Raw genomic sequence first — 15,445 nt, forward strand, 5'->3', positions numbered from 1 at the left:
CTAACCAGAAGTAAAAACAAAATGAAGAAATGCTTTATTTCTTGAGTACATACTTGCAAGAGGTTCAGCGCTGATTATAGTGAGCTTAACCTTTGAGAAAACTGACATGCACTGATGTTCTTGCACTTTTATCTCAGGATGGCTGAGAAATGATGAGAAATGATGGTTACCCAAGAGCTACAAAAACGTTAGGTACTGTGTTGGGGGGTTTTTTAGCATTATCAGCTAGACAGGACTCTGTATGTTCTCACACCCTGGAGCTATGTACTTCAGCAGTTCCCACACATCCTTTATCCCTTCTAATTAAGTGGAAGTTTTGCAATCGATTTCCGTGGAACTGATGCTTAATAACTCGTCGCCGCAGTGCAACGAGTGCGTTTGTCCACTGGATGGTGCATGACTTACTTCTGCAGCCCTGGGGCAGCCTAAATAGCCTTTGTCATAACCACCATACGACACTGGCAAACAGCGCATCTGCAAATGCAGGGAGAAAAGGTGTAGAAGACAAGGCAGTTATTTGATTTATTTTTTAAAGAAATATGTATATGACACATATAATGATATGTATCTTAAATATAGGCTGAAACCACAAAATTTTCTCTGAGATCTGAGCTTTCCATATCTGGGTCTCATGCTACAGCTGAGTCTAGCTGCTATTTCTGGATGTAGTTCTGAAAATCCAGTTACATTTGCAGCTCTTTAAGGCCATGTTGCATGTTTTTTCTCTTGGCTTTGATTTCTGCTTGAAGACTGCTAGAGAGACTGAATAGCTTTGCACAGCACATAAAATCAGTGCTCACTGGAACACAAAGATCCTGAGAACCAGCTTGGACCTCACAGTCACACTTCATCTGATTTTGCAGGCCCTTGGTTTCTCAGGGTGCCAAAGTCCTTTTTTTCTGATGGAATATAGTCCTAACACACCAATTTCCTTTGCCATGCAGCTGGATTTGAAAGAGGTAGCACTGTTTAAAGTGTTCACTACACAGTGAGAAGTTTGATGGTCAATATTGTAGATGATTAGGAGCAAGTCAGCAAATGTAGGCTAGCAGAAATTCTTCAATTCAGCTTGCTCTGTTTTCTGTATTTTCAGCACTACGCACCAATTGCAGGTTCCTCATTTCCTCGTGAACTTAAAACCAATTGGTTCAATATTTTCCTCCCCACATCTTTGCAAAGCTGGTGTAGGAGATTTTAAACTTCTTTTAATGTGTGCAGTGTTGGTTTTACCATGCTAGAAACATTACCAGGCATGTCAGGACTTTGGTTCTTCTGCAAGCCCTGTTGGTTTAGAGCCTGTTTCCACAGAAAACAATTTTGCCAAGATAAATTGTTTGCCAGAGATAATTTGAAGTCTTCAAACAAATTACCTAAGAAATGTTGGAACATAGCACTGCACGAAGCAAATTGTTTCCAAGCTTCCTGTCCTTGTAGGAAGGAACAGCACTTATCTCTGTTGCAGACTGCGTAGAGACAGCCACAATATCTTCACTGGTGTGTGGGTGAGACTTACTTTCTGAATCCATCACATGTCAGAGGAAAATATGAAGTATTCGTGCCCCATTTATCCTCCCCTCAGAATGCAAATACTGAAATTCACATGATTTGTATGAGGACTCCAGCAGTTTGGCACAGGGCAGTAAAGCTGCTCGTGAGTTGCCTTAGGGAGAAAAGGGAGATTTTACAAGAATCTGACTTTTGCCGTAAGCCCTTCCATCTCCAGCAGACTAGAGCTGCTGAGGGTTTAATTATCTGCAAGGTCCCAGAGATCTGCCATTTGTGTGGAACTTTCCTCATTGTATACTGCTCCATGTCAATACTGTGTTTGAATTCTAACTAAAAATAAAAGCTGGTTTTCATAGTCCATTCACTTTGCAGCCTTTCTCTGGACTGAAGCATTCCTGCTTTGCTGCAGGTGCAGGGTGATAACATTGTGCCTCATCTCCTATTTTTAGACTACTTTCAGTTCCTTCATAACACAATCTGAAGTAAGAAAATAACCTTATTATCTCTCTGGCTCTCTGCCTGCTCTTTGTGTTTGACTTTAAGATGTACCCCTTCAGTATTAACTGAAGAATGGCAATTTACAGATGTACATTGCTGAACCTTATTGCCTTAATTGCTGGTGCTTTCTGCTTTTTAGCTCCTGCCTTTTTGTTTTGATTTTATGTGGTCCATGGATAGTAATGGAGCAATACAGAACAGTTGTTCCCAGTCTCAGAAAAAGAAGAACTGTGTAAAAACAAGGAAGATTTTTAAGAAGGTAAGAGGAACATTTAAGACAATAAAAGCTTTTGAAGGATAGATAGAAACAGGATCATAGAGGTGGACAAAGAGCACATCTGTATCAGAAAAGCCTAGATAAAGGGCAAAAAGAAGCAGCACAGCTAAGGAGGTTATTGAAAACAGTTGCATTCAGAGAAGAAATCAAAAGAACCAGAAGCACTGTTCCGTTAAACACAAGACCACAGCACAGGTGGTTATAAAACCAAACTGAGGGAAAATTGAGGCGTAAAAACTTATAATAAATGTTATTTCAAGTAAAAGAAAGTCACCTGAGGAGCCTGTAGGGCTATTAGGGAGACAAAACACTCAACAGACAAAAGAAAGCACAGGTTTTGAGAGCCCCATCTTTCTCCAAAGTGAGGTCAGCTACACTTCAACCACCCCTGAGAGGTTGGGTGTGGTTTAGTATAGGGAAATGAGACTAAATGCTTGCTAATTCCAAAAGGAATAAAAAGATATATTGTGCAGCCACCAAACCTTCATAAATACAGCTTCTAGAAATGGTACCTACAAGAGATACTGAAAGGATGCCCACTGTGATTTATTTTTTGGTGTCCTACATGAAATGGGATGCCAGGCGGGTTGGAGCTGGTGGTAAGAGCTGAGAGCCAGAGAAAACAGGGTCAGAAGCCTGCAATAGGAACTGCGACCTGAATTGAAGAGCTGGGAATATCCGCAGCCCTCATCCTCGGGGAGAAGCTGCTGATACTGCCCTTGTACTCCCTGACAAGCTCAGGCGGAGGCCCCAGCACTTAACACTCTTGCATCACAGCACTTAACCGGGAGAGTTTCCTGGACTCTTGCTTGTGTCTCTCCAGGGCAACAGCTTGAACTTCCCTTCTGGCGCTTCCATGCAGCTGGGCGTGATGCGCCCTGAGATCACATTTCTTGGGAGACAAATACAAACAGTAATAATAATTATTGACAACAACAATAACAACAACAACAACATACTGAAAGAAGCCTATCCCACTTCCCAAAGTGACCTCAGCGCGCCGGGACAAGCCGCTCGCGGAAATGACCGCAACCGGCCTGGGACACCGCGATGCGCGGCCCCGAGGCGGGGTTTGACGGCGGCCGGAGCCAGCGCCGAGCACTGCAAGCAGCTCCGCCTGCGCTTCCCGGACCGCGATGCTGCTGCTGCTGCCGCTGCTGGTGCTGCTGGCGCTGCTCGGGGCCCGGCGGGCGGCCGCCCTCGGAGCCCCGGCCCCGCTGAAGCGCTGGGCCCTGAGCTGCCTTCTGCTTTGCCACGGCGCCTGGAGACAGCGGCCTGCCGGCGGAGCCCCCGCAGAGCCACGGCGGCCGCGCCCGCTCCGCCCCGACCCCCACGTAAGTGTCCCGCAGCCCCCCCGGTACCCCTAATCGTGAGACAGCCTTCCCCGCGACTGTCTTCCATGACAACCCTTTCCTCAGCATCCCCATCCCTGGCAAGCCCTGTTCCCTGGGACCCCATCCTTCCCCAGCATCCCTACACCCCAGTCCCTGGAACCTCCATCCCCTGGGACCGATGTACCTCCACAACACCCATTCTTCTGGGACTCATACCCCCCTGCACTCACAGCACCTCCATCTGCAGAGCCCACACCCCTCAGGGACCTTCCCTCCCCATTCCCAGCACCTTGCACCCATCTGACACCTACACCCCTCAGGGACGGCCATCCCTAATCCTGGTATCTGATTCCCACACCACCGAACCCCTGAGGCATTGGAACCCGCATCCTTCTTCCACCCACCTTCCACACATATCAGGGAGGGCAGGCTGGGGACGTCACCTTGGCTGTCTTTTTGTAGGGAGAAGGCTTACCTCTAATCAGAGCAGCTGATGTCAGTGGGCAGATGCACTACAGGACACGTGCCTTCTATTTTAGCACACTTAGTGAATTTAATCTAAACTTTTAGGTGTAGTTGTCTGCTTAACAAATAATAAACCCTCTATCTACAACCTCTACCTTGCCTGTGTTCATGTACTATCCTATCAAAATACTCAGTATACCTAACAGGGACATTTGGGTTGGCTTTGCTGAATTATTTAATGAGAGGTGGAAGCAGAAAAGCTGATGAGATAGAATGTCCTTTGGTTTTGTTTGCCTCATCAAGATTTGCCTTGTGGGTGCCAGCTGAGATGTTGGATCCTAAGTTATTTCTGCGAACTTCTTGCTAACATATCCTGGAACCTTCTGAGGATCCTTAAATCATAATGTTTAACAAATGCATTGATGCTCCTGCTTAGCCTTTAAAAAATGAAGTTGTTTTCTACAGCTTTCCCTTTCTAGTAATTAAGCTGCTGCTTGGAGCATATTGACATGTTTTGCCAATCTTGATTTGATAGCGCAGGAGTGACAGTGTCTTCCCAATCAAACTGACACCCAGAGTGGTTTGAGATATAACCAAGGTCTACACTTTCCTCTGCTCCTCCAAACAGCCATACTGGAGCAAGTTATGCAAGAGAGGTCTAAAAACGGATCTGGAAAACACTTCCAGAAATGATGTCTCTGGATTTTTGCATTGGCATCCAGCAGGCTCACTCCATGTATATTTCCAGACTCTGTGCACTTGAAATCCCCCCTTACCTGTATGCATAAGGGCAATAATCATCTCGGTTTAGTGGAGGTTTTTTTGGCATTTTATGGGGGAAAAGTTTTCAGAAGCAGAACTTCATCCATGCCTGAAAGTGCACACATAAATCATAATTTCTATGTTCCAGCTTTTAAAACTTCAAGTGAGTTCTGCTGAAATATGTGAATACAGACATCTGAACTTGAACTTGTGGACTTCTATTCCTACTGGATTTTAAGATCTGAGATGTTAATTGGCCCTATGGCAGCCCAGCTGCTAATCATGTTGGTAAAGTGCTGTGGTTTCTATAACTTCCTTTCTCTTCCTTTTTCCTTTTTTATCGCTATGTTTCCCCTACATATAACTTATCCTCCATACAATTTGGAGTTTAAAGGGGAAACAGTGTGCTTGTGGCTCAGTTTCCTCCTCACAGACACTCTTTGAGGACACATTTCATAAGGATTTTGGTCAAGGGAACTTCTTTTTGCAAAATAGACATCTTAATTCAGATTATTATACTTCACCTTGTCTGCAGCTATCATGCAGTAATTGCATTCCCTGTCTAAAACTGCTTCTCATCTGCTGCCTTTCTGCTTTCCGTGCCTGCTCTGATGAGGAAATGGGCAAACAAGAAGGAAAAATGCTTTTGTGTCCATGAATATTGTGATTATTGTGTGCCAGATGGACTAACTATGGTGGATTTCAGTTATTTCCTGAGGACATGGGCTGTCCTGTCTTAAGATGAGTCTTCACTGTTGCTAGCAGAACTCCCCGGCTGTTCTCTCATATATACAAAGTGAAAGTAAAATTTGATTCCTGAGAAGAAATCCATGGAAAACAAAGAATTAGTCATCTTCTCCCCACCCTTTCCAGCCTCCAGCTGGAGCTGAAATCCATTATCCATTTCCCTTTCCCTAGGCAATCGATTCAGTTTACTTCACTGGCTTTGCAGAGACCAACAAGACCTTTGTGATTGCTCGTCTTGCAAAACGTCCTGATGGGGTCTGTGAGATGTGGCTCTTCCTGAGGGTGGATGGAATAGGGGAGTTCGAAGTAAGTGGTGGATATGGAATAACGTTCAAGAGCAGTGCTTAACTCCTGTCTCAAACTTATGGTAGGATCCCAAGCAAAAAATAATGTTCTCTGCACCTTCACTACATTAACATCCTAACAGTAAGACATAAGTGCTGCGCAAAAGACAGTGGTAGAACTGGCAAGATTACTGTCTATGTCTATTTTTTGGAGTAGGTGCCTGACACTCATTCCCTTTTTCCTATAATATGCACAAAACATATAATATTCTCTATAAAATGTCTTGGTATGTCTCCCAGGAAGAGTTTGAGCATTCAATCTTTCTGATAACATGCAGCACATTGTTAATAAGTTGCGTTGTACAGTTATGATTGATTTTCACCCCTCTTTTAATTAGTGAATGCCATAAAAACATTGTGGAATTGCCTCTTTAAAAGAGAAAGGAAAGCTTTTAGGGACTGTCATGTTTTAAGCCAGTTGGCTGCTGAACCCAGGACAGGGACTTTTAGGGAAAGCTTTATATGTATATCTGCTTCATTCTTGCTAAAAAGAAAACAGTATTAATCATATACAATATGTATATATGATATATATAAATATTTGATATATGTGTAATGATTTTGCCTCTGTGTTTTCTATTTTGTTAATAGCTGACTACTTAGTAAAGAAGGAGGGAAGATCTGGCATAAATCCTTTTGCACTCAACTGTCTTTATGTTCACAGATTTGTGTCACCAAGTAGGCATGACCAGAAAAAGCAGGAGACATCCTATTTGCAGATCATAAAAAAAAAGTAAAATAAAAAAAAAAGAGATTAATGTGAATTATTTTCTTTCCTAGTAATATTTAGTATAATGATACCACTTTGTCGCTTTGTTACTTAGAACTGCCAGCCAAGTTCAGGATCTTCATAGATTCTTCCCTACAGCAACAGACATAAGGTCTCTTTTAGAAAGGTGATAGCTTTAGGAAACAAGACATATTTTTCAAAGAACAGCTGAAGAGTTTTGGGAGGGAAGTTGCATGCACTGGAAATTTACATCATTTTAGAGTTTCATCAAATTCAGTCTAAAAATAGGTATCCCCCCAAAGCCCTGCATCAGCTTGGCTGTGAGCTTGACAGTCACTAGCATAAGGAGCTGAGCTCTTGCAGTACCCTCCCTTCACACTAGTAATTCAGTTTTATTATCTGAAACAATAATGTGTTATCTTTGGTGTTTCAGATGCAGTTTTTCCTCTCTGATAATCCGATTACCAGAAAGCAGGTAGAACTGAAAAGCCAATTCAACCAAATGTTCCTCCTGCAGAGGACCATCAGAGCAGGAATTCACCCACGTTGCATCCTCAGAATGAATCAAATGTTTTCCTGGAATGTCTTTTTAGCACCCACAACATCCAAACATGATGGTGAACGATGAATCTGAAGAGATTTGGAGTGGAGGAGGGCTCACTATTGAATACTTAGAGCCCCAAACGATCTGGAAAATAAGCTTTGACGGATTACTCAGGTATTGCAGCAATCTATAGTTTTGTTTATGTACACTTAAGAACAAGGCTTTTTGAAAGCTGGAAGTATATTTAACTGACTTGAACCAAAAGCTGTTTGATAACAAAAAAGCATGCATTGATTTTTATGGAATGAAAACACAACGAGTAATATGTAGCTTTACTGTCCTACCTTGGAACACAGCAGCATTATTCTTCTGCAATGTCTCCGATTGCATCCATTTCCAAACATCTAAGAAACATTTTGCTGTTTGTTTAGGAGTGATACAGAATTATAGTGCTTTGTCTTACAGAAAAGGACCCTACCGGCAGCAGTGGAGTGAAGAGGACGGCAAGCTTGTACCAGTTAAATTCTCTTTCCAGTAAGAGTGTTTCACATTTGCCCTGGGATGTGTATTGAGTTCCTGGTTAGGCATTTGGTTACTGTTTTCAAAGAGTCATGTGCACAAAGTAACACGTGAAGCCTTTGCCTCTGCATTCTCTTTCTGCTTATTGACTGTGTCTGATAAAAAAGGATTTGCTGTCAAAGTAGCACAACATTTCTGCAGTGGTGCTGCGTTTGTGCCTCTGAACAGATACATGAGAGAAATCAGCATGCTTTGGCTTACAGCTCTGCCCTGCCAGCTTCCCTTCCTAGGTAACCTGTTGACTCTTGCAAATCGTTGTTGTTTTTCTCGATTTCCTTCCATTTGATTTTTTGCAAACATATTTTAAACTATGTAAACCAGAATTTGCCAATAATCATAAAATGCAAGATTGCCACTGTCAGAGTAGGAAGTGCAAACTTGGCCTAATGTGACCTGAATGCTAATCATGTCTTTTATCCCCCCCTCTCCTTTTCCTAGTTGGAAGAACTTCACAGAAGTCTTTAACTTCAATGTCGACAGTCACCCTGGCACATTTGCACATGCTTTTGCTCAGGAACCATGGACCATAGAGTTCTTCCACAGGGTCAAAAAGTGAGAGGCAAGATTAATCTCTTCTTGGCTTAATAGTAATTTTTCTACAGATCTCTTAAGGGTCTGTCATGTGTTGTTATAGGTGATTTTAGAATGTGGGTTTAATCTGAAGTGAGCTAATAAAGGACATGGCTCCTATCAGGTGTCTTCTGGTTTCCTTATTACACCAGACCTGGCAACCTCAAAGGAGGATCCTACACACAGGCAGGGTCTTCCGAATATGTGGGTGGAAGGATCTGCCCGCAGTTTTGGTCTGTAAAATCTTGAGTGTTCGGAATATTTCTTACTCTGTCTTTTTTTCATTGCTAACAACCTGATCTAGGTTGCTTCCCAAGTCATCAGTCCAGGTATATCTAAGCAAAGGATTAAATATAATCGTGTAGAAGAAGAGCTAAAGTGGGCATTTTAATTATGATACAAGCTTTGGAGACCTGAAAATATGAGAAGAAAACATGAGTATCAATAATATGTTGTTTACATACAAGCAGAAAATATGTATACCAATAGTGCATTGTTGCTGGTGATATCTGCTGACTTCTAAGCAGCAACGGTTTGGTAGTACAACATTTTTTCAAAGAAAAGGCATTTTTGTAGTCTGTCAGGGTGGGGACTTGCTATTGTTTCATTCTCAGGTGTCTCATAGATATTATATAGCAATAACGGGGAAATTTAAAAGTTATTGCTCACATGTAAAATCTGTCATAGCCATGATACAGATGCTCTAAAATTTCTTCTTTGTTTTGGTATATAAGTCAACCAGATTGGCACTGAGGCTGCTTGAAGAGGAGACTTATTGATTTTGCCTGTGTCAACTCAGTTTTTTCTTTCTTCCAGACAAAGGGAACAACATTTCCGACATGAGGAGTGGGGCCAGTCTGTTGGAGAAATTGAAATAGAAAATCATGAGAAAACCAAAGTTCTCCTCAAAGGGGTTCGAAGCCACTCTTATGGTAACAGCACCAGAAACAATTCACTCACTTGGCTTCCCTAACTATAGCTGGTACTGGCAAGAGAGTGGGACTAAAGGTGATCTTTAAAAATAACCAATTTCGTGACTGGACATGAAATTAAGACATTTCGGTGGAAATACCATTACTGTTTTGGGGACATGCATATCACAGTATCACAGTATCACAGTATGTTAGAGATTGGAAGGGACCTCAAAAGATCATCTAGTCCAATCCCCCTGCCAGAGCAGGAACACCTAGATAAGGTTACACAGGAATGTGTCCAGGCGGGTTTTGAATGTCTCCAGAGAAGGAGACTCTACAACCTCCCTGGGCAGCCTGTTCCAGTGTTCTGTCACCCTCACTGAGAAGAAGTTTCTTCTCAAGTTTAAGTGGAACCTCTTGTGTTCCAGTTTATACCCATTACCCCTTGTCTTATCATTGTTTGCCATTGAGAAGAGCCTGGCTCCATCCTCATGACTCTCCCCCTTTATATATTTATATACACTAATAAGGTCCCCTCGCAGTCTCCTCTTCTCCAAACTATAGAGACCCAGCTCCCTCAGCCTTTCCTCATAAGGGAGATGCTCCACTCCCTTAATCATCTTAGTTGCCCTGTGCTGGACTCTCTCCAGCAGGTCCCTGTCCTTCTTGAACTGAGAGGCCCAGAACTGGACACAATATTCCAGATGCGGTCTCACCAGGGCAGAGTAGAGGGGAAGGAGGACCTCTCTCGACCTACTGACCACCCCCCTTCTAATACACCCCAGGATGCCATTGGCCTTCTTGGCCACAAGGGCACAGTGTTGGCTCATGGTCATCCTGCTGTCCACTAGGACCCCCAGGTCCCTCTCCCCTACACTACTCTCTAACAGGTCGTTCCCCAACCTATACTGGAACCTGGGGTTGTTCCTGCCCAGATGCAGGACTCTACACTTTCCCTTGTTATATTTCATCAAGTTTCTCCCTGCCCAACTCTCCAGCCTGTCCAGGTCTCACTGGATGGCAGCACAGCCTTCTGGCGTGTCAGCCACTCCTCCCAGCTTAGTGTCATCAGCATATGCCATATATAAGTCATATGCTTACCATGTAATCACTTACATGTTATCAATTATGGGATATTTCTTTACCCACAGTTACTGTAAAGTCAGGTACTACTAGTTCACATTTTCCAGTAATGGTGCCCTTCAGGTTGTGTGGTTTTGTTCTTTTTTGCAGGTATCCGAAACTGGTCTGAGATTTACCGTTATGTCATGATTTTGGCACACTTTGAAGTAGGTATTAGCATGTCAAAGTGCTACTTAACCATGAAATTAAAGATGTTTCTGAACTTGTCAGTCACATTTAAATATTCAGAAATTAAGTATTGGGAACATCCACCATGTGCAATCAGAAGTGCTATTACATGCATACATGATAATGCTATCAGCATTAGCACGTATCAGTGTTGGGGGCAGCTCCCAAAAGCAGAGCTGTGTGTGTAAAAACTGAGATTCTGTACATTGGTTGAACCAACAGTTGTTTGAGTAACTTGAAATTGTTTGTTTTGGCTTTTTGAAGAAAGATTAGATACGAATCTTCACAGGACAGATTCTCAGTTGCCGCAAATACCCAGTACTCAGTGGAACTGATGCAGTGCTGGTTCACGTTAATTGAGAGCCTGAGGTGTTTGAAGGCATCATAAACCTTCATGACAGCAGTCAGCAAGTATTTCTGCCTGTGCTGTGCTCTAATTCTCTGCTTTGCAATGGTGGCTGTGCTGGAGGAGAGTCAGTGCTGTGGCTGCTGGGAGCGCACAGCCTGGGGAAGTGCTGAATTCTGGCCTTACAAGCTGGCATGCAACCCCAACAGATGCTCCTGAAAAGGCATTTCCTTTGCCAACACAGGTGTAAACAGATCTAAACTCTCTCTTAAAAGCAATATTACAGGAATTAAAACTGAATTCACCATAAAAGTTCTTTTCCCAGATATATGCTGGCTAGCATAAAAACACACTGGAAAATCACACATCTCTGCAGATTCAGTAGCTGCTGCAATTTCACACCTGCATTTGCACCTTTTGATAAGACTATGCTTTTGCACTGTGAGGTGTATAATCAAGTAGTAATCTCTCCCTTTCTTCTTAGTTGTTCAGAACTCAAAGTTACTGTGGCCCTGTTTCTCCTTTTTAGAAGCCATCTGAATGGTTTTTAAGATGGAATTAAAGTTTATGGATGATTGAAGTTTAGAGTCCTCATACTACATGTATATGTAACAGCACAGTGTAGGCTTACAGTTGTCTCAGAGCAGCCCAAGTGGAGCATGAAGGTATTCAGACTCAAGGGTGGAAGAGAAATGAATAAAACCACGAGATTCCAGTTCCTTCTTATTAAACATTTTTTCTGTATGCTGCTGTCAGGCATAGAGTAATAAAGGTTAGAAGAGATGTCTGGCCTAAGCAGTGCCAGCTTTGGTAGGCTGCCCATCGATTTTGATCATGGCTAGCTGACATCTTCGCATGTATTTTTTCCCCCCTCCTCTTAAGTCCATTTGCTATGGACCTTCTGTTGTCCTTAATGTCCTTAATTTGTCTTTAATGTGTTTGGTTTATATTTTTGGACTCATTTTTATCCAGATTTTCATCGAAGATGTATTAAGAAGATTTAAAAGTATAAAGTCAGAGGCCACTGCATAACCTGGATTATATCCAGTGTCTTCTTGGTCAAGTCAGTTTATGACCCACAGAAATAAGTCCACACAAATTAGACTGCTTTTTCTTTATTGCTGTCTTACAGGATGGGACTGCAGCACATTTAACAGTTATTAATCTGCCAGCTACCACAACTAAGTAAGTAGCCAAGGAAGTTTATGCTGCTAAAAATATGCATCTTAAAGGTGGCAGAAATCACTCTGCAGGACACCTGTATGCACATTCTTGCTTTGAACCTGCACAGCCAGGTTTCCCTCCACACCCTCTTGCTCCCCACTCCCTTCACCCAGTTTTCCATTTGCAATTAGACACAAGGACAGTTTTTACCTTCAATTATTTCTTTTCCATTCAATTACTGTTTGACTGATGCAGCTGCTTGTCTTACTGCCTAGATTTAGAGATACAAATTCAGCAATTCCACATATTTAAGATGGTATGTCCATCTGTAACACATTGCTCATGGAGCTCTGCCTTGCTGACTGGTGCTCTGTGCGTCAAGAACCTTAAAGATCAGTGTTCATGGTCCTGGAACCAAGTAAGAACAAGTAATCTGCCTGTCTCACCTGCCCACCACAATCCACCCTGCAAGCTTCATCTTTCCTGCATGTGTGGCTTCCTCCACTCAACACTTGCAATATTGCACAATATAACGTTTTTTATTTATTGCTGCTACTATCCAGGGATGAAGGATATGCTTAGTGTTGGGCTCCCCTGGAAGGCAAATGTGTTGGTCCATTTTTGTTTTGGTTGAACTTCCAATCTGCTTAATTTCTTTCCCTTTCAGCCTTGCTGTAGGTTATGTCTTTTTCCCTGATGGAAAGAAGGCTGGCATTGAGTGGTCCAATGCTTCACTGGCTGAGATGGCTGATGATGGTGTTATCAAGGATGAATATGGAGTCAGTTTTATGGCTGGTAAGCCAAATGCAGCCCAAATTTATCTGCCTGTAGCTTTTTGGAATGCAGTTAATTTAGTAGAGGAAAGACTATTCAGTGAAATTCTATGTGATCATTGGAGTAAATGCATCATTTTACACCCTGAGAAATTCACCTATATGCTTAAGTCGTGTGTGTAGTGTGTCATCAGTGAAACTGTGTGTGTCCACTGCAGGATGAGGGCCACCAGCAGCTGTATCAGGGAGGGTTACAGGTTCCAATAGTGGTGACTGTTGCTTTTGCTAATCAAGATAAATAATGTGATTTTCACTTTTTTGAGTGTCAAAACATATGTTATGAGGTGGATTCAGCTGCTCTGGAAATATAGCTTGATCCAAGATTTTACTTCATTTACAAATCAGACAAGAAAACTATTGCTCTTTAGAAAGCATAAAAAGAAACCATATGCAAAAATAATAGATCTTGTGATTTTTTCAGGTGAAATACTACTGAGGGCTGGAGAAATTCTTATGCTTTTTTTCTTTTATCAAAGGTGGCAAGTACTTTGATGTTTCTGCAACACTGGACAAGCAGGCTTGCCCCATGGTGTATAATGGCCTGACTGGAAGCGGCGTTTTCCATGAGTGCATTGCAGATTTCCAACTGAATGGGATAACACAAGGCTGGGGCTTGGTTGAATTTTATTACAGGTAAAATAATGACAGGGAAGAACAGGTAAAGAATTCCCATCCTCTTCTATTGACCTATGTGGCTACAGCTCCATAAGTATTTGAAGCAGAAATGCACAGATTTTTTATCTAGTGTAAAGAAATATGGTCCATTTAGTGCTTAATGTGTTTATTAAGTTGCAAACACTAAAAATTATTTGGAAAAGAATGGCTGTGCAAGCGCTTCATACATGCAGACATGAGCACTTGTTCAGTTGTTTGTTGTATAAGTTTACATAGGATTTTATATAGGTCTTCTTATAGGTCTGTGAGTTGGTGTGTGGATAGTCCTTTCTGAAGACTGTCTTATTTAGGCAATCTATTACATTGTAAAAATAATGAGTCCTGTGCCCAAACAACAGACTAACTATTTACAGGGTGAAATTTGCTCACATAAATATTTGTCAGACAAGAGCACAGAACAGCTAAATATTCAGATCAATATGGGAATGCTTCTTCTAGGAAAATGGTTATATCGACAAAGTAAGTGCTTTCCTGTGAAGTGCTATTTCTTCTGTCACATGACTGTTGCAATCTTTTACTGGAGCTTTTCCTATATTGAGTCTTTCAGGGGAAAAAAGCTAGTTTTGTTATTTACACTTAGTTTGCTTTTTAAAGTAAACACTAATTGGCTATCAGAGGAAATGCATAGATAACTTTCAGAGTGAGAGCTCAGCTTCTTCTGAAAACCAGACAAATTTAAATGACAAAAAAAGGCCTCTAAACTGCCAAACACACGCTGGTTGAACTTGAAAACCATGGCCTGTAGCTGCTGCCAGGTACCGGCTCCACTCACTTCACTACTGTCAGTACCTGTATGGTGGAGGAAATAACCCAGTATGGAAAGTCTCAGCTAAAAACCAAAGAAGGCACCTTTTCAAGTCAGGGCACTCCTGAACATTTCTAGATCTGCCCCAGGAAGGCTTAATTTAGCAATGCTGACAGAATTTCCATCTCCTATCTGCTTCCAAATCAAAACCATATTAGAACTTAAAGGGTGGGTGTCTGCTTCTTCCCCCTCACTGCAGGACACCAGCTCAGTATCACTGTTCTTCTTACAGGGATGAAGCTGCCCAGCCGGTTCCAAATTTGCAGCTTGGTTTAAAAGCCAAAGGACCTGATCTTTCCTCCTGATGCAGTGCAACTGATGACTCTCCCCTTTGAGCATTTGTAAGCTTGTCCCAGTGATGATAACACGCAGCAGCTTTCAAAAATGACATTTATTCACTGCAGAATGCACTGTTTTGGGTGTGGAACTCACTGTCACAGGATGCTGTGGAGGTTGAGGGTATAAAAAGATTAGGAGAGAAATGAGATAAATTTTTAGTTGTGCAGCACTTAGTGGTGGCTAACCATGGTGGCCTAGAGGCAATTTAAAGAGTGCACTAGGTGGGATCACTCTATGCTCTGTCTTTTCTGCCAGCTCCTCTGCTCTGTGAAGAGCAGGACATGGGGCTACATGGATCTCAGACCCGATCTAGCAGTCCCTCTGTTCTTTCAGACTTCTTTTTGAAATAAAATCAGTATCTTTCTGAACTCTCTGGTTGTTATAGTCTTTAAAATGTGGGGAAAAACTATTATAGGAAACTACACTGATTTGATAGTTTTACTTGTGACTGTATGAGAGCTGAACTGGAAGAAGTAACAGAAAGCACATTTAAATGGGGTGTCTTCTAGGAGTAGCATTAATGGCCAATGAAATAAATGGTACAAGCACATTTTTCCCTTGTCTGAAGGAAATAGGTCTGGTAGTCCAATTTAGAAGATGATCTGAATTTCTCATAATTCACTTAAACTTAGATGCCATATTAATTACAACATCCATGTTAGTCACCAATAGCTGCTGGCCCAAGGTAGCCTAAAGCATATT

At 42.2% G+C, this 15,445-nt stretch overlaps 1 protein-coding gene across 1 annotated transcript; it reads left to right on the forward strand.

Annotated features, from left to right (window-relative positions):
* Positions 1 to 3,417: 3,417 nt before the first annotated feature.
* Positions 3,418 to 14,794, forward strand: LOC308232322 (uncharacterized protein; the record flags this gene model as incomplete). The annotated part of the gene is made up of 11 exons (XM_080638395.1): positions 3,418 to 3,615; positions 5,761 to 5,895; positions 7,257 to 7,381; positions 7,673 to 7,741; positions 8,225 to 8,338; positions 9,173 to 9,288; positions 10,504 to 10,559; positions 12,060 to 12,112; positions 12,759 to 12,886; positions 13,401 to 13,557; positions 14,637 to 14,794. 11 exons carry the CDS (start codon positions 3,418 to 3,420, stop codon positions 14,707 to 14,709), a joined length of 1,224 nt encoding a protein of 407 aa, XP_080494521.1. The 3' UTR covers positions 14,710 to 14,794.
* Positions 14,795 to 15,445: the final 651 nt, after the last annotated feature.

Source organism: Psittacula echo (assembly GCF_963264785.1).
Source record: "Psittacula echo genome assembly, chromosome: Z".
NCBI lineage: Eukaryota > Metazoa > Chordata > Aves > Psittaciformes > Psittacidae > Psittacula > Psittacula echo.